The sequence below is a fragment of the Ahaetulla prasina genome, chromosome 4 (assembly GCF_028640845.1).
Source record: "Ahaetulla prasina isolate Xishuangbanna chromosome 4, ASM2864084v1, whole genome shotgun sequence".
In the NCBI taxonomy this organism is placed as follows: Eukaryota; Metazoa; Chordata; class Lepidosauria; order Squamata; family Colubridae; genus Ahaetulla; species Ahaetulla prasina.
In genome coordinates this window covers 51802556-51821530 of record NC_080542.1, presented here as the reverse complement: position 1 = coordinate 51821530, position 18975 = coordinate 51802556, and the positions used below count along the sequence as shown (strand labels likewise).

General features: G+C 35.4%; 1 protein-coding gene across 6 annotated transcripts in view; it reads left to right on the top strand.

Moving 5' to 3' along the window:
• ANKRD17 (ankyrin repeat domain 17) overlaps positions 1-18975 on the top strand; it is a 140622-nt gene that overhangs the window by 36588 nt on the left and 85059 nt on the right. For all 6 annotated transcript variants that reach the window (XM_058181840.1, XM_058181839.1, XM_058181838.1 and 3 more), the window contains exons 2-3: positions 12554-12707; positions 14466-14622. In XM_058181840.1, coding sequence (XP_058037823.1) covers positions 12554-12707; positions 14466-14622 — 311 coding nt within the window. The remainder of the gene's footprint in view (positions 1-12553; positions 12708-14465; positions 14623-18975) is intronic.

Sequence of the window (18975 nt, the reverse complement as noted above, 5' to 3'; positions counted from 1 at the left end):
AGGCAAAACACACTATTTAATATCTGAGTTGTACCTTCATTGGAGAGAAAGTGATTTCAAGTGAGTAAGCAGACACCCAGTGGGGAATACACATTGAAATGTGCTAATGACATTGAAAACAAGCCAAGCCTTTAGCCTGTTACTGGTTATTTGCCTGCCTGTTGATTTTAGGTAGAATTTGTTAAATTGCACTTAGTGCTTCTTAGGGGAGTATTATATTGGGAGAAAAGCTACTCAGATACTCAACTGCCAGACAATAAATATGCCTGCCACACAGAGGACAAAGGGGAGGAAGTCTTCTTTTAGTCAAATCTCTGGTAACTATTCCAGCCAATACCTTAATTGTTATGGGTCCCACATTCTGATTTTGATGTTAAAATTGAATATTGGAATCAATTAGCCTATTAAGTAAATAATCAGATGTACTTAATTTTTCATACAGTTTAGCTTTCTTAATTCACATACAATATGCTTATCCAGTATTGTAAATGTTTACATTTTTAGGTCCACAACCCATTTTTAACAAATTTTGTTATTTTATATGCATTTCTCCCCGAATTACATTAATCAGTTATTTCAGTTTACAAAACTAGTTTGCTTAAGCAGATTCTTATTTATTCCAGGTGTAATCCTTTGTATGAACTATTAACTATAGCTAACATTTTTGTAAATGGAAAAGTAAAGTACTTGATGGCATCTTTCATACAGATCAAATGCTAATTGTGCATTTAAAGATTAAAAAGACTTTGCAATTTTTTTTAAAAAAATATAGAAATTCCATTTTTATTAGAATATTATTTATTAGAACAAAAATAAATGCTTTCATGCTAGCTCTGTACATAGAATTCATTTGTAAAATTAAACATATTTGTAATGAGAAATGTTTAGGATGCCATGCATTTGAAAAAAAATTCTATTCGGGAGGGTTTTTTTGGGTGGGTGGTAGTAGCCTTGAAATCAATTAATGTTGTATCTTAGATAAAACTGAATTATATATACACACACACATAAATACTATTTTTAATATCTGAATTTTTATAGCAGTTCAAAAGGAGGCTTCTTATTGATACCTTGCTGTATTGCACAAGTAAAAGTGTGTTGCATATTTGCAGAAAATCATTATTTGAATTGATGAATTTGTCAGCTTTGGAAGCCATATTAGATCGGACAATTTCTGATATGGAGCTAAACTATGACTTTGCTTTTGCAGCATGCCAGTTTCCTCATCTACGAAAAAGGGAATCTGCTGTACTGTAAATAAAACATTTCCTATTGAAAACTTTGTTTCTTTAGTGCATTATAATAATATTGCAATCCTACAATACTTTCTTCAGAAATAAGTTGTATTGAAAATAATATTGCTGTCTTCATCGATAATTTATAAACATAAACTTACTGGCTCACCATTAAATTATTCTAGTTAGCATAGTTAAAGTGATGGAGCAAGTAGCTTGGTTTCTTTCATCTCCACACTTTCAGATGCTAATCCTTATAACCAATGGTAATTTTAAAAACAGCCAAGCTAGGGCCTTCAGTTTTTGTTGATTAAGTTGCATTTGAGTTTGATTTCCATAATTTATAGTTCACCATAGTCAACCTTGTACAACTTTTAGGAGCAACTGATTAAATGCATTATTGATCCTTATTATTACCATCGTAAGTGGAAAATAATGAAAGGAAATATGACAAAATAGAAAATCATAGTTGTTTTATTCCTAACAAGTTCATTTCTGTTATTGGTTTGACTTAATTTGTCTTATTCATTAAAATGATTAGCTTGTATGTTAAACATGTGGCGTCCTTGATGCTCTCTGAGCTTGGTTGATTGCTTGCAGATTTTTTTTTTTTTTGTTTACATTTATATCCCGCCCTTCTCCGAAGACTCAGGGCGGCTTACAGTGTATAAGGCAATAGTCTCATTCTATTTGTATATTTTTACAAAGTCAACTTATTGCCCCCCCAACAATCTGGGTCCTCATTTTACCTACCTTATAAAGGATGGAAGGCTGAGTCAACCTTGGGCCGGGCTCGAACCTGCAGTAATTGCAGGCTACTGTGTTCTTAATAACAGGCTTTACCAGTGTGAGCTAAACTATTATTAGTTTCATTATCCAACTAATAATGTCAAGGACTTCGTATTTAAAGTTTGAGCTACACATATTCTCTTCCATTAGGATATTAAATTGTGTTCTAAACATTGTCATTATTACAATTTCTATTATATTTGTTTGAATATTTTTTTTAAAAATATCCTAAAAAAACTGTACTAAAGTGGTGTACTGTACTGTACTAAAATCTATACTTAAAAGATTTGTGAAGTTTTTGAATTTTCAATATTTCTGCATAGACATGAGCTAAAATGTGATCTGTTTCCCATACTAGTCCTAAAATTAAATAAGGAGAACCTAGTCGAGTAAAAAACATTAAGTTTTTTCATTTATTTGAAGAAAGTAATCCAAAACTATCTATTGGTGTGTGGCAAAAGTAGATGAACCTCTAGGATCGTTAGTTCATTTGAAGGATAAATTAGAGTCATTTTAATCAATAGGTTGATAATCAGATATCAATATGGGAGGCCTGGTTTTATTTAAAAAAACATTATCTATATTTACTGTCAAAACTTGAGTTTTGTAATGCAGATATGTAGAAGTATATTATGGCTCAAAATGAAGATGATTTTTCAGCACCAGAAAAATATAGTAAATACTCACTAGGGTGGAAAAGGTTACAAAACAAAGAGTTTGGACTTTACCAGTCCACTGTAAAGCATATGCAAATTGAGGCAATTTAACCCCAGGAGCGGTTGATGAACAAAACTCAGACCAAGATAAAGGTATATAATACTTTGGGAGCTCTTAAAGGTCCCAGGGTAATGTGTAAAACTAAATGCTCTCTTGCATTGAAGAATGTTGGTGTTGATTAGGCCAGCATCAGAAGATGATCAAACAACAATGGTGTGTATGGCAGGTTTGCAAGAAAAACTACTGTCCCAAAATAATGGATCTATGTCAAATTTCAGCATAAAAATCTTATCGAATATATGAAACGTGATGGTGACAATGTCATGGCTTTGGGTCTTCTTTGATGCTTCTAATCTAGGCTTGCAATAATTGATTGTACTAGCAAATTCTACAGGAAAATATCTGGGCGTCTGTTTAAACTGTGGATCATGCAATGAGACAATGGTTCAAAACAGACCATTCTGATCAAAGAATGGTTAAAGCAGAAAGAGGTTAATGCTTTTCAATGGCCAAATGAAAGTTTGGATCTTAATCCTATAAGCAATGTTGTGGAAGATGTGAAGTGGGTAGTTCACTGAGGAAGCTTGCCATCAATCCTGAGTTGAAATTCTTCTGTAAGAAGGAATGGCTGAAATTCCTCAAAGTTGATGTGCAAGACTGATCCACACGTATTAGAAATATAAGTTGCATTATATTGCTGCATAATAATTGAAAGCAAAGTTTCACATACTTCTGTCTCACACAAAAAGGTAGATATCGATCATTTCCCTCAGTAAATAAAAACAAATATAATGTTTTTGTTTAATTGAATTCTATTTATCTAATTTTAGGACATAGAGAAAGAACAGATAAGTTGTGCTTATGCAAAAATACTGAACATTCAAAAAATTTCACAAACTTTTAAGCACCGCTGTATATAAGGGGAAGGTCCTTCTCTGTGGGGGCTCCCACCCTCTGGAACGAACTTCCCCCGGGTTTACGCCAAATACCTGACCTTCGGACATTCCGTCGCGAACTGAAGACACATCTTTTTATTCGCGCGGGGCTGGCTTAAATTGATTTTAACAAATTTTTAAATTCTTAGAAATTAATTTTAAATGGGGTTTTTTAGCTTATTATATATTTTACTTCTCAGGCCAATTTTAAAATAAGTTTTTTAACTGCATTTTAAATTTGTATATTGTACCGTCTGTTTTATTCTTGCCTGTACACCGCCCTGAGTCCTTCGGGAGAAGGGCGGTATAGAAATCAAATAAATAAATAAATAAATAAATAAATATAATATATAGATACGTAGCTTTTAACACTCTACGAGGTAAGGTACATTTGTTTTTCTAATGGTGATGGCTTTGAAAACCCAGTGGTTTGTGGGTTCTAAAAATAATTTAACTGGACAAATAGTACAAAATTTGTACCTCTTTATTTTTAAAAAAATATATTTTATTAAACTTTTTTTACATTAAAAACATAGAAAAAAAAGGAAAAGGTTATATTGCTTAATAGCTATTTGTGGTGTTTTTCTTATAACAATAATCCGTGCAATGATTATAAACATTAAATTGTATGTATTTGTGTTCTTCTTTTATCTATTGTTTATACTTAGTAACTAAATATCCTTATCTATCTCCTTTCTATCCATTTATACCACTGTTCCCATATATTATAAAAAATTGGTACTGCTTTAAATCACATACAATTGTGAAATAGTTGTAATAGAATAGAATAGAATAGAATAGAATTTTATTGGCCAAGTGTGATTGGACACACAAGGAATTTGTCTTGGTGCATATGCTCTCAGTGTACATAAAAGAAAAGATACGTTCATCAAGGTACAACATTTACAACACAATTGATGATCAATAATAATAATAATAATAATTAGGAATTATTAGGAATAAATAATAATTAGGAATTATTAGAGAGACAAGAATCAAGAAACAAAATTTATGAAAATATATTTTAAAAAAGTAATAGGGTATAACAATAGCAATTACAAAGTCAGCCTATTGCCCCCAACAATCTGGGTCCTCATTTTACCAATCCCGGAAGGATGGAAGGCTGAGTCAACCTTGAGCCAGTGAGAATTGAACTGCTTAATTGCAGTCAGCTAGCAATCAGCAGAAGTAGTCTGCAGTACTGCATTCTAACCACTGTGCCACCAAAATTCTTATTCCAATTAGACAAATGCTTCTCCCTAATATTACATTGCTATTGCGAGAGCTTTAGAGTTGCTACATTTATTTATACAATACAAAGTGAATATTGTTTTCTAAAGCAAATGTAAAATTTGTTATGAGAATTAAGTGTGTGCTTATATTTTGAGAAGTAACGGGCTGGGAATTTGTATGTTCGATTCTACTCTCCTTTTAATAGCAACCATTAGAGGTTCTGCTTATAGGCTGAAGAATCATATCTGCATGCTCTACCTGGCACTACTCTTGAAGAGCATTCAGAAGCTTCAACTTAGGCAGAATGTGGTGGCAAAGGCAGTTCTTGGGGCCCCTAGAATGGACCACTGCTCTATGAGCTGCACTGGATGCCAGTTTATTTCGGGTGCAATTCAGGGTGCTGGTTATTACCTATAAAGTCCTGCATGGCATGGGCCCAGGTTACTTGAGGAACCGTCCCACCTACTGGGAGGGACCCACCACACCCAAACTGGCAGCTGGCAGGTTCCAGGAGAAGGGCCTTCACTGCTGTGATTTTTGCAATTCAGAACATCTTATCTCTCAAGGTGAGATCAGCCCTGTTTCTTCCCTCTCCATCTTTTAACTATAATTTTGTTTTGATTGTAATGTCCATTTTTATTGTTTTTGAAATATTTATCTTTCATGATTTTAATGTTGTATGCTTTTAATATTGTAAGCTACCCAAAATGTAGTAGTCATTTTTGAAACCTGCAATTTGATTTCTTAAGTTTAAGAACATTTTATCTGAAAAATGAAAACTTATTTCAGAAATTAGAATAAATCTTCCAACTTTTATCTGCATGTGGCAAAAATTTACTAAATAAATAAAAATCTATAGCCTTCGGAGGTAGTTACACTAGCTCAGATGCTAATGGGTTTCTTAATATTTGAGCAAGTTATAAATAGATAAAGGTTAAAGATTTACTCTAATTTCCGAAATAATTTGTCAATTACCAGGTAAAATGCTAAGCTTAGGAAATCAGATTCCTGTTTTTAAAGATGCTTACTATTAACACACACTGAAGATAAATGCCAGCATTATCCTAGGATACAAACCAGAATGTAGTAATGTGAAATTCAACATAAGGACATATTCCTATTAATTGATTGAGGTCAGCAGCCTTGTGAAAAGATTATACATCTGAACTGTCTCTAACATTGCAAACCCCCTAACTAGAAATGCTTAATGCTTCCTGTATATGCAACTGTCACCAGACTGCCACTTGCCAGGATTATACATCAATATAAATCAGATTATACTTAAGGCAGGTACTTCACATGTTTTGTAGTGTGTTACTTTCCATTCATTCAGCTGGATAGAGAGGTAAATTTTGGAAAGCAAAATTAGATAGGTCATGGAGCTTGGCATGCCCACTAAAGTATTTATTGGCATGCCCATTGAAGTATTTAGGGGGCATATTTTTACCCACCATGCACTAAATTAGGAACCAGAGTTCTGAAGTCACTCCATTTTGCAGAGTCTGTCTGGGCCATTAATGTTGAAACCATATTCAGAAGCGGGAACAGCTTGCAGTACCTTTGGGAACTAATCGAACATCATTTCTCTGAGCAGAAAAACATCTAGTTCTGTCTTGTTTTTGTCAGTATATAAGGGTTCATGAACTGGAATAGACATGGTAACAGGTCAGTCAATGGGGACTGTTTGGTGACCCAGATGGCTCGGAGCCTGGGCATGGCTTAGATTTACTAATCTGTATATATATATATATATGAGTGCTTCTGTGATTCTATAGCTTCTGTGATTATATAGATTCTATACTTCTGGATTCTGACTTCTGGTTCTGGCTTCTGCTATATGGTATTGTATATAAAGAAGTTTCTTACATAAATGAATCCTGCTGAATTGTTTACTTGTGTGCTGGTTGGATTGTTGCGAACTCTTAACAGTTTTTAACTGTTTTAATTTATCGGTTGTCAGCAAGTTTATTAATTATGCCAAGCAACTGTTTTAAGCATTTCTTTCTGAATCACCCAAATTTGGATAAAGACAGCTATGCCTTATTGGCATATATGAGTGGCTTTGTTTAAATGACTTTCTATTGATTTTGCGTAGATACAGTAGTGGCCAAAATTGTGGAAACCTTTTTAGAAAAGTGTATTTTTGAGGTGTGATGGCTTTTTTTTTTGGAGTAGTACCATAAAATTATATACAGTATCAATGGAAAGATAATTTAATCAAAAATGTAATGCAAGTTTGGTCAATTATCTGTATTCTATGAAAAGTTATATCCAAATAACCAGAAAAAGGAAGCACACAATTTGCTTAGGTTGATATCAGGTAGCTTTCCTTCATCTGATTGTAGCCAATGAGCATGAGTGTTTAGAGAGCCAATCAGGTGTCATCTTGTTTTGGCAATGAGCCAATCAGATCACAGGATTCATGTATCACTATCATATATTGGAGGTGAGAGGAGGACATTTGTCAGTGTATTATGTGATCGCTATCAAGTTGGTTGGGTTTTTTTGTGTTCTTTCATTTAGTGAGCTTGTAAAATGTAATAAAATTAAAATAATGGTGCAAAGAGTTACTGGTCGCATAGAAAGTGATGTAAAATAGTACTATTAAGTGAACAAGAGTACTGTTATGAAGAAATTAGAAGAAAAATTGGTGGAAACGTAACCAAAGTTGGCATTTCTAAGTTTTTGAAGAGATTTAAGGAGATACAATCATTACAAAACCACACTGGTAAAGGCAAGAAAAGATGCACAACAGCAAGTGATGATAGAAGAATTAAGAGACTGTTCCTACGTGACAAGAAAATCATTTGGGTGTAAACAAGATGAAATGGTGCAATGCAATATGAAGTTGAATGCAAGGACTGTTCTACTGCAGACTGCAGGAATTTGGCTCAAAATCTAGAATTCCACGAAAAAAGCCACTTTTATCTCTCAAACAAAGGTTGAAAAGCATTATATTCTTGATTAAATTATCTTTCTATTGATATATAATTTTATGGTACGACTCCCCAAAAAAGTGGTGTTATTAGCCATCAAACTTCAAAAATACACTTTTTCCAAAAGATTTCCACAATTTTGGCCATTACTGTATATTAGCTTAGGTCCAGGGAGGAGCCAAAAATAATCCCCATTAACATTAAAAACTCCACTTAAATGATTATTAACTTTATACTGAATTGTCCGTTTAAATGCCATTGTCTGAAAACTGTGCTATAAATTCAGTCATGGCCAGTCTGAATTTCCATAGTATTGTCATCATTATTATTATTTCTTGTACATTTAAAAATTATCTATGAGATGAAGACAGTGGTGGGATTCAGCCAGTTCTATTCGTTTCGGGTGAACCGGTAGTTGCAATTGCGGGAGGCTCTGCCCAACCACCCGGATATAATGCATGAGCAATGCGCCTGCGCGGAAGGCCATTCACATGCACAGAACGCTCACATTTGCGAACCGGTATGGAATGTAAGTGAATCCCACCGCTGGATGAAGAGGAGAATACAATTAGGATTTTCTTTCTTTTATATTGGATTTAAAATATAACATGTTCAAGGTTGGAAGCAAGGCTTAATTGTTAAAATATCTATACTATAGAATGTTAGATATCTTTTGCATTCCAGATACAAGGGTAATATTCTTATTTAAAAAACAGCTGTATTTTTCCTTGCAATAATAGGATGTTCTCTTTCCAAGGACCACAAAAAAATCTAATGCTCTAAGAATTTCGTTAGAAAATAAACACCAATTTTGAAATTATACAGAATTAGCTCGTAATTTCAAGATGCAACATAGTATGAGACTGGCAACTTGGTTCTTAAGTGAAGAACCAAGTGAAACCACAATTGTAAGTTCAATGTTACTTCAGTTTTCAATTGTTTTACGGACCTGTGAAGGTTTTAAATGCAAGGATTGGTCATAAAGTTACTTTTTCATCACTGAGAATACCAATAGCACGTAGACTTATACACTGCTTCACAGTGCTTTCCAGCCCTCTAAGCAGTTTACAGAATCAGCATATTGCCCCCAACAATCTGGGTCCTCATTTTACTGACCTTGGAAGGATGGAAGGCTGAATCAACATTGAGCCAGTGAGACTCGAACTGCTAAACTGCAGTCAGCTGGCAGTCACCAGAAGTAGCCTGTAATACTGCATTCTAACCTGTGTGCCACTATGGCTCTTAATAAGTTATTAGGTTTCCTAATTTAGGAATTCTGTTCTGTTCCTAATCCTAATCCTTATTCTGTTCTGTTCTGTTCTGTTCTGTTCTGTTCTGTTCTGTTCCCAGAAGCAAACTCATGTAACCAGTTCAGCTCTATAGCAGAGATGTTATATGCATAACCTTAGGGGATGTCGAAAACTGCACCATTGCATTCTGCACCAGCTGCAGCTTCTGATACTCTTTATTTATTCATTTTATTAAATTTGTATGCTGCCCATCTCATGGTTTGAGCTGACTCTAAGTAGCCTTTTCAAGGAACAGTCCAATGTAAAGGGCATGTCAGTAGTCAATACTGAAGATGACACGAGTGACTAAAAAAGGGTCTTTTGAAACAGGAAGTTGAGCAGAGCCTCTCCTATTCCACAATTGCTTCCTTCTATTTGATACTCTCAGATTACGCATTGAGTCCATCTGGGGCAGTGCAACCCCATCTAGAACCCAAGATGGTAAACCTTCAGATATCAGAGATACATTTTGGGGTTAGTAGAAGTCCTTAAATAGTCATATAATAATTGCTTTAAAGTCATAATTCTGATTTTTACCCCAATAATATTCCAATAAAAATTTTTACCACATGTTCTCAAAGTAGCATTTTTTCTCAAAAAGAGCTAAGTGTTCATGAACGATATTATCAGAACCCTTCAAGGCTATGACTGGGTTGAAAGACATTCTCTCCTCTCTTGTTTCTATCTATCCCAGGTGTCAGCAACCGGCACCTCCAGAGCCGCATGTGGCTCTTTTGTCCCCCTGCCGTGGCTCCCTGTTGGCAGAACCCATCACTGGCTGGCCTTGCCCTCCGCTGCCCGTCACTCCTCGCCTGGCCTGAGAAGGTAAGGGTGACGGTGGGGGATGGACACTCGCTCCATATTTCAAAGCGGGAGTGAAGTGTCCCTGTACTTGTCCTCATCTCGTGGGTGCTTCTTCTGGCCTGCTTCTTCTGGCCTTCTTCTTCTGGTTGATGCTGCGCGCACCGTGGTCTCTTGCGGCGACTCACAACTTGCTCTCTGCCCCAAGATACTGGTGTGACCCGGCTGCGGCCAACACCGCTGCTTTTGCCACCTCTATGGCCTGCCCATTGCTCTCATAGTGCCTTGAGCAGCAATTAAATTTAGCGTGCTTCACAATGTGGGAGAAGGCATCCCCTCCTCCTCCTGGGGCCCATTATGATGTGGAGCATTGTCCGCAGCTGGCCGGGCCAGTGTCTCCGAGCAGAGAGCAAGTCTCGCATCTCCATGAGCGGCCAAGGTGTGCACAGCACCAACAAGGGCCAGAAGAAGCACCCATGTGATGAGTCAAGTACAGGGGTGCTTCGCTCCCATTCTGGAATATGGAGCAAGTCTCCATCCCCCACCATCACCCTTACCTTCTCAGGCCAGGTGAGGAGTGACTGGGAGGCCAGGGCCAGGGCCAACCAGTGGTGGGTTCAGCCAACAGGGAGCCACAGCAGGGGGAGCTTCATTTATCTGGGAACCTGAAATGACTCTTGATTTAAATCATATGGTAAAAAGCACCCAAAGAAGAAGGAAGAACATCAGCAAAAAAAACCACCAACCCTCGCCTGTTTTTGGAAATGATTCAAGAGGGAATACACACACACACACACACACACACACACACACACACACACGAGAGAGGGGGAGAGAGAAAGAGAGATACTTGTTTCCCACAGAAAAGAAAACACTGGGAGCCACAAAACCTGGGAAGGCATGGCTGGGGTGTCATGCCATGTGATTGGGTGGGAGTGAGTGATGCCAAGTTGGCCATGCCCACCTGAGTTTTGTGGCTCCTGGTGTTTTCTGTGGGAAACTGGTTCGAATGGCTCTTTTGAGTGTTTAAGGTTGCAGACCCCTGATCTGTCTGATCTGATCAGACAGGATAGGCATGTTTCTGGTCCCATCATCTACAGAATACTAGTTGACAAGGTGACCATATAAATTAAATGAATGAATGAATAAATGCTTTGAGTAAACCGTGTGTGTGTGTGCATACATATACATATTATATTGAAAATTTCCAAAATAAAAAAGTGAAATGAGATTAGTAAAAGTATATAGAAATATATATTGTGTGTTTTAGTTCTTCCCTCCAGTCACATTTCTTTCTGTAACTTTGAAATTTCTGAAAATTTTATATGGTTGGCATTATGACTAGTATATTATAATCCCTCTGATCCTTTCTGTTTGGTTGTATCTATGAGATATTATTTAATATAAAGTATATTGGGTTATATATGTTTTTTGTTTTTAAAATTTATATAAATTTAAGGTAATCTCAGTCAATAGAAAGTCACCCTCAGGGACTGAATTAGAACTTTTTCTTGAATAGGTTGGAGTCTTAAAGTTCAGGTTTGTTGATTGGGTTTGCCCTTTGATCCTGTGTTGTCCTCTGATTCCAAGAGGAAATGTAGACAAGAAATGTGTCAAATTTAATGTGTCATGTGCAAGTATTTCTGGTTGTCCGATTAATAATTAAACATACATTGATATCATTGGAATTAGGCCACTGCAATGAATTCTGCTTAAACACCTAATTTGGTTCATAGTGCAGCAACTAGCTGATCAGCATACTTTATGGTGATCATCATGGTATTATTGGAACTTTTATTAATTTTCTGAGTTTAGATCAATGAATCAAAACTCCAAGACATAATGAAATCTCCAAGACATAATGAAATCATTGTAACAAATTTTGCTGCATTTACCAATAATATTTTCTGGACAACTGCATAATATTTTTGGATGACTTTCCAATTCTTGATTTATTTGCTGTCTTTTAAAAAACAATTTTCATTTTTGCTTAATTAGGAATACAATCAGAATGTAAACTACTATAGTTCAGTGTTGGTCATGGTAAATTTCATTCCTGTGCAAACATTTTTCTGAAATAATTCAAGTGCTGTTGGAATTCAAGTGCTGTTCACAGATTTTACCCTATAGAATTCAGGATAAATGAACTATCTTTCTAATGCAAGAGTAAAATAGTAAAACAATTTTGGTTGTTTAACAATCCATGCAAAATAATTATCTCTCAAGAATCTAAATGGAATCTTTTTTAAAAATCTTTAAAAAGAGGTGTGTCTATCTCATCTCCTTTACTTAGGAATTCTATCACATTTTGACATAAAGTGGCATAGGAAGTAATATTAAGAGTTTAGTTAGATTTAAAAATAGAAGAAATGATAACAATAATTAGAAAAGATAATAATTAGAAATCACTAGAAAAGAAAAGAAATGATTATAGTTCTTAGATGATAAATTAGAAAAAAGAAGTAGTTAGAAAAGAGAAGAAACGATTATAATTCTGAAATTTCATAAAATTGGCCAGTAGATGGTTTTGAAAGAAATCAATATAGTTAAATTTTCTTATATGTAGAGACCCTTACTTCAGTATAAACATATGCATTAAAATTCATTTTTCCTCTTAGGTGGAGTCATTTATTTTGGATCAGGATGATTTGGAGAATCCAATGCTTGAGACAGCTTCAAAATTGCTATTATCAAGTACTGCTGATGGTCCTGATCTCAGAACAGTAGATCCAGAAACCCAAGCTCGATTAGAAGCTTTACTAGAAGCTGCAGGTAAATACACATCACGATTTTGAAAAACAATTTACAGAATATTTATAAGATAAAATTGAATTTTTAAATATGTTAAGTATTATTAAATTTATTTATTATCTTTATGTGTGTTTTGAACATCTTGATTCAATTAGTATAATACAGCCGCTTCCTTTTTAGCAATTGCAATCTGTTCCATCAATTTTGTCATTAAGTGGTTACTAAGGAAAAAGAGAGCAAAAGAGAGAGAGAGAGAGATGCTGTGAAGATCACTGGTTACTATCATCTCATTCAGATAAAATAAACTCTATAGTTTCCTCTGCCTAACTTTTTTCAGGGAGGGTTTAACACCCTTACACTGCTTAAACAAAGCATCTCTTCCTGAGCTTTTTCTCTGCAGTGCAGACAGTGATATCCTCAAGATAGTAAGTTACTAACCTCAAGTTAGTAGGCTCCGCTTTGTGATCTTCATTAGTTGATTAGACCCATTGTCCACCTGCCTCACTGCTGCCTAAAATTTATCAGCCATTAGTGAGTTGCATATTAATAACTTTTGTTATTAATGCACAAAATTTGATTGTAAATTTGTGCATTGGTTGGAAAATGAATTATTTATTACCGTCATATCTGCAAATGGCTGCCAATCAGTATAGTTGCTAATTGAGAAGTGTCTGTATGTGGTTTCTGGAGTGACTTTTAAAGACTGTAAATTTTTATTGATACGTAACAAAGGTTCTGTGTTGAAATTGCTGCTCACCATTATTTAATACGGAAATGCCTCCATCACATTCCTGTAAAGGAGTTTTACTTCATTGTATGACTATAAGCTAGTTATCTAGCTTATAGAATTGCCTTTGCTTATATAAACTTGCCCAGACATTTTGATGTTCATTTGAGATCTTGGTGGTCCCTGTTATCAGTGGGCCAATGTAATTTTAATAGTTTTTTATTTATGAATAATATTCTAAAAGTCTACTTTTGACAAATTTTAGTATCAGATAATTTTTTTATTTAAACCCTTTTGGAATTTTCAGTCTTTAGCAAATAATAAGTATATTTTATCTGCAATGCATTGATTTGATTTCAGTAGTCCATTTTAAATATTAAATGATGTTGATTTGCTAGCTATATTTTAAATTTTAAAATGATCAAGTTTTAGTTTATTACAGCCATAGGCCAGAACAAATAAAAAACACTCAGTAAATATACAGTTAAAAGTTCAAGAATAAAATACTACATAACAGATAAAATCAATGATAAAATCCAGTTATCTGTTATGTAACTTAAAATTGAAATACTACTAACATCAATTGTGTATAATACCATTCCTATAATTAAAATACATGATCTCAACCAATAGGGTCACTTCCTAATTTACTTGCATGGAGAGCTGTCAAGTATGTGAGTAAATGTTATTATTTATATAACATTTACTCACATATATATATATATAAATATATATATATATATATATATATATATATATATATATATATATATATATATATATATCTCCAAATATATACCACTTCCAGAAAAATAATATTACCCAGTTAGCTTTTTTCCTCTGCTAGTTGAATGTGATTTTTTTTTTGTAGAATGTTACCAAGTTATGAAGAATATAATAATAATCGTATTGCCTCTTCTCCAAGTCTGTTACCATTTTATCTGTGCTTGCCTAAGAATTATGCTATTAGTAGTGTGAATGGTATTTTGTTAATTGTGTTTATTTTTCTCTTTCTGGGTATAAAACATCTGATCTGTTATCTAAACCAAAAGGAATAGGTAAGTTATCCACAGCTGATGGTAAAGCCTTTGCAGATCCTGAGGTGCTTCGCAGACTAACTTCTTCAGTCAGCTGCGCATTGGATGAAGCTGCTGCTGCACTTACCCGAATGAGAGCTGAAAGCACAGCAAACTCAGGGCAGATGGACAAGTAAATATTTATCTTGTTTCTTATATTTCTACTGTAAAGATCAATTATACATATATACAGATTTCAGAAAATATTTCTTCTTTAAATTGTTATGTACTACAGATCATTAGCTTAGACGGGATTATTCAGTTCTGTCTCTTCTATGCAGGAAATTCAGTGCAGGGAATATTTGTGTGATCATCTGAAAGTGTCAACATAGAGTGAGGAAGATCATCACTAGCAACTGAATTTGTAGTCAAAATTATAAGCTTAAAGAATTCAGTTCATGAACTCTTCCTTAACCAATTTTTCTATATATGAAGTTGCATATTGTGGTGCATGGCAAAACCACAGCAGGCGTTTTTCACATGACAAAAATGTGCCTGCTATTTTTGTAATTTTTGTATAAAGATTTTAGTATAATTTTGGGACTGACTGTGTTGTTTCAAATTTAATTTTGCAAGATTTCAATCCTTAGGTTAAATACTGCTCTGGTATAAAATATGCACTTTCGGTGAATCAAGGACTGCTACAGATTCTACAGGGCTTCAATTTATAGAAGGATGAGTCCACAAAATTTAGGGCAAACTAGGTTAAGTGTCAATCCTACACATGGTACATTGAGTGATCCCTATCCCCTCACATTTTGATTGATTCCTAAGTTTAAAATTAAATTATGTATGAGTATATAAATATAGATTGTGCTCACTTAACAATTGTAATCGGGACTGGCAACACTATCACTAAGCAACATGGTCACAAAACACATGTGATTATGATAGTTGTGGCAGGTCCAGTTGCTGTTGTTGGCAGAATTCTGCATAATTGCAGATCCCATAATTATGTAATCATTTGTGACCTTCTGCCTTCTTCTCAATTAACTTTGCTTGTTGGAATTTAGCAATGAAGTTTGCAAATAACAATCATGTGACTCTGGGCTGGTGCAATATAATTTCAAGCCAGTTACTAAGTGCCTAAATTGTGTTGACTGTGGGGATGTTGCAATAGCTGCAACTGTGAGGATCTATCATAAGTCACCCTTATCCAGTACCTTTGTAACTTTGAATGGTTGCTGAACAAATAGTCATTCAGCGAGGACTCTTTGTCCTTACCTAAATGCATACACATGCTGATATTTTCACAAGCAAGAGCCTCCTGTACAAAATCAAACCATGACTTGAGTGAGAGGCAGCAGAGTAAGGTTTTGTTACTAGTGGGTAGCAAAGTATTGACAATCTAGGGCTTACTCCTAATCATTAGTAGGCTGAATGTCACTCAAATTTACTGTAGTAAATTTACCTCTGTTGGAAAGCAACGATTTTCTAAAGAACAAATAAATTGAATGCTATCGATATAATTTACTTGGACTTCAGCAAAGCATTTGATAAAGTAGACCATAACCTACTACTAGATAAAGTAGAAAAATGTGGGTTAGACAGCACCACCACCAGATGGATTCGTAACTGGCTGATCAACTGCACTCAACGTATAGTCCTCAATGGAACTATATCCACATGGAGGGAAGTATGCAGTGGAGTACACCAAGGCTCTGTTTTAGGCCCAGTACTCTTCAACATCTTCATCGATGACTTGGACAAGGGGATAGATGGGCAACTCATCATTTGCAGATGACACCAAGTTGGCAGGAATAGCCAACACTCCAGGAGATAGGCTCAAGATACAGAAGGATCTTGACAGACTTGAACATTGGGCGCTAACTAACAAAATGAAATTCAACAATGAAAAAAGTAAGGTTCTACATTTAGGCAAAAAAAACCAAAATGCACAGGTACTGTATATGTGGTACCTTGCTCAATAGTAGTAACTGTGAGAGGGATCTTGGAGTCTTAGTGGACAAACATTTAGATATGAGCCAGCAGTGTGCATGCAGCAGCTGCCAAAAAAGCCAACACAGTTCTGGGCTGAATAAACAGAAGGATAAAATCAAGATCACGTGAAATGTTAATACCACTTTATAATGCCTTGGTAAGGCCACACTTGGAATATTGCATTCGGTTTTGGTCGCCACAATGTAAAAAAGATGTTGAGATTCTAGAAAGAGTGCAGAGAAGAGCAACAATGATGATTAAGGGAATGGAGGCTAAAACATATGAAGAACGGTTGCAGGAACTGGGTATGTCTACTTTAATGAAAAGAAGAACTAGGGGAGACATGATAGCAGTGTTCCAATATCTCAGAGTTTGCCACAAAGAAGAGGGAGTCAAACTATTCTCCAAAGCACCTGAGGGTAGAACAAGAAGCAATGGGTGGAAACTAATCAAGGAGAGAAGCAACTTAGAACTGAGGAGAAATTTCCTGACAGAACAATCAATAAGTGGAACAACTTGCCTGCAGAAGTTGTGAATGCTTCAACACTGGAAATGTTTAAGAAAATGTTGGATAGCCATTTGTCTGAAATGATGTAGAGTTTCCTGCCTGGGCAGGGGGTTGGACTAGAAGACCTCCAAGGTCCCACTCTGTTATTATGTTATGTTATGAATGGCACATTAAATACATAAACATGCCTACATTTTATGGATTGGCTGCAAGTCATTTGTTTACATTAATAAATATTTAAATAGATCTGGTTGGAAGAAAGAAGGATTATAAGAAAATAAAATACAAAAGGTACAGACAGAATAACTATGAATAATTAACAATATTGTTCACATAATTAGTGAGACAAACATTATTTCATCCATTTTTGTGAATATGCATAAATTTCACTGATGTGTCTTCAGAGCTCATCTTGGTTTTTCCTTTTTGATTCCCTGTATATGATATCATTTTATGATCAGAAAATAAGTCAAGATTTCATTCACACTATGTAACTGCTGTGATAAGATGGGCAGTCAATAAACTTTATAAATATATAAATCCAGTAAACACATTACTTTTGGAAAAAAAAATTCACATTTGTTTCATATCTTTTGTGTATATAATTGTCATTATAAACTAAAAGGTACTATATATACTAAAGATACTAAAATGTCTGTAAAAAAGTTCAGTAAAATTTTGACAGATATCACAGTATTGTTATAAAGTCTTTGACTTCATATTACATAAAGGTTAGTTTTGCTTAATCAGTCTTTATATGATTTATAGTAATTTGCTACTTTGGTTATAGGATGTTGCATCACAAGCTCTCATATTTTCTCATTTTCACGTTAAGCCTACAAAACTAGCTCATTGAGGATGTTTGATGTACCTCCAAAATTAGGAAATGCAAAAATTAGAATGCTACATTGAAAAGGATTATTTCAGAGAATTACCACATAGATTCTGTTTTTTGGCAATTGTACAAGTTTGTCTTCCTCAAAAAAATCTTTACATAAAAATATTCTGAATATTGGTAGCTTTGCGGGTGCACGGCGCATCTATGCATTTTTGATAACGTATGGGCAGGCTTCCCTCCACCACCGCTATCAGTTCGCCCGAACTTGGGCGAACTGGGAGCAACCCACCTCTGAACTGGGAGCATCTGGCTTTTAAAAAATTGTTAGGCTTATATAGAAAGTGGAAGTGTTTACAAAATCCATTCTCAATACTTCTCCCTTTGCTATGCCTGCATAAGTCTGGAATAGGCAATTGTGATACTGCAAAGTTAGCGAATTCCCTAGCTTTAATATATTTATTTATTATTTATTTATTTAATTAAACTTTTATACTGCCCTTCTCCCAAAGGACTCAGGGCGGTGTACAGCCTACATTAAAACAATTAATATACACACTAAAATAACAATTAAAAAACTTATTCAATAAAGGCCGAAATTAAAACCGTCCAATTGACCATATAAAATACCCAATAAAATATTAAAAATTAAAAAATCTTAAAATTTAAAAATTTAAAAATCAGGCCAGTCCCGCTTGGATAAATAAATAAGTTTTCAGTTCCCGGCGAAAGGTCCGAAGGTCAGGCAATTGGCGTAAACCAGGGGGAAGTTCGTTCCAGAGAGTAGGTGCTCCCACAGAGAAGGCCCTTCCCCTGGGAGCCGCCAGCCAACACTGCTTGGCGGATGGCACCCTGAGAAGACCCTCTTTGTGAGAGCGCACGGGTCAGTGGGAGGCATGTGGTAACAGCAGGCGGTCCCGTAAGTACCCGGGCCCTAAGCCATGGAGCGCTTTAAAGGTGGTAACCAAAACCTTGAAGCGCACCCGGAAGACCACAGGTAGCCAGTGCAAACTGCGCAGGAGTGGTGTTACTCGGGAGCAATGTGGTACTCCCTCAATCACCCACGCAGCTGCATTCTGGACTAGCTGGAGTCTCCGAGTGCACTTTAGGGGTAGCCCCATGTAGAGAGCATTGCAATAATCCAGACGAGAAGTGACGAGAGCATGAGTGACCGTGCATAAGGCATCCCGGTCAAGAAAGGG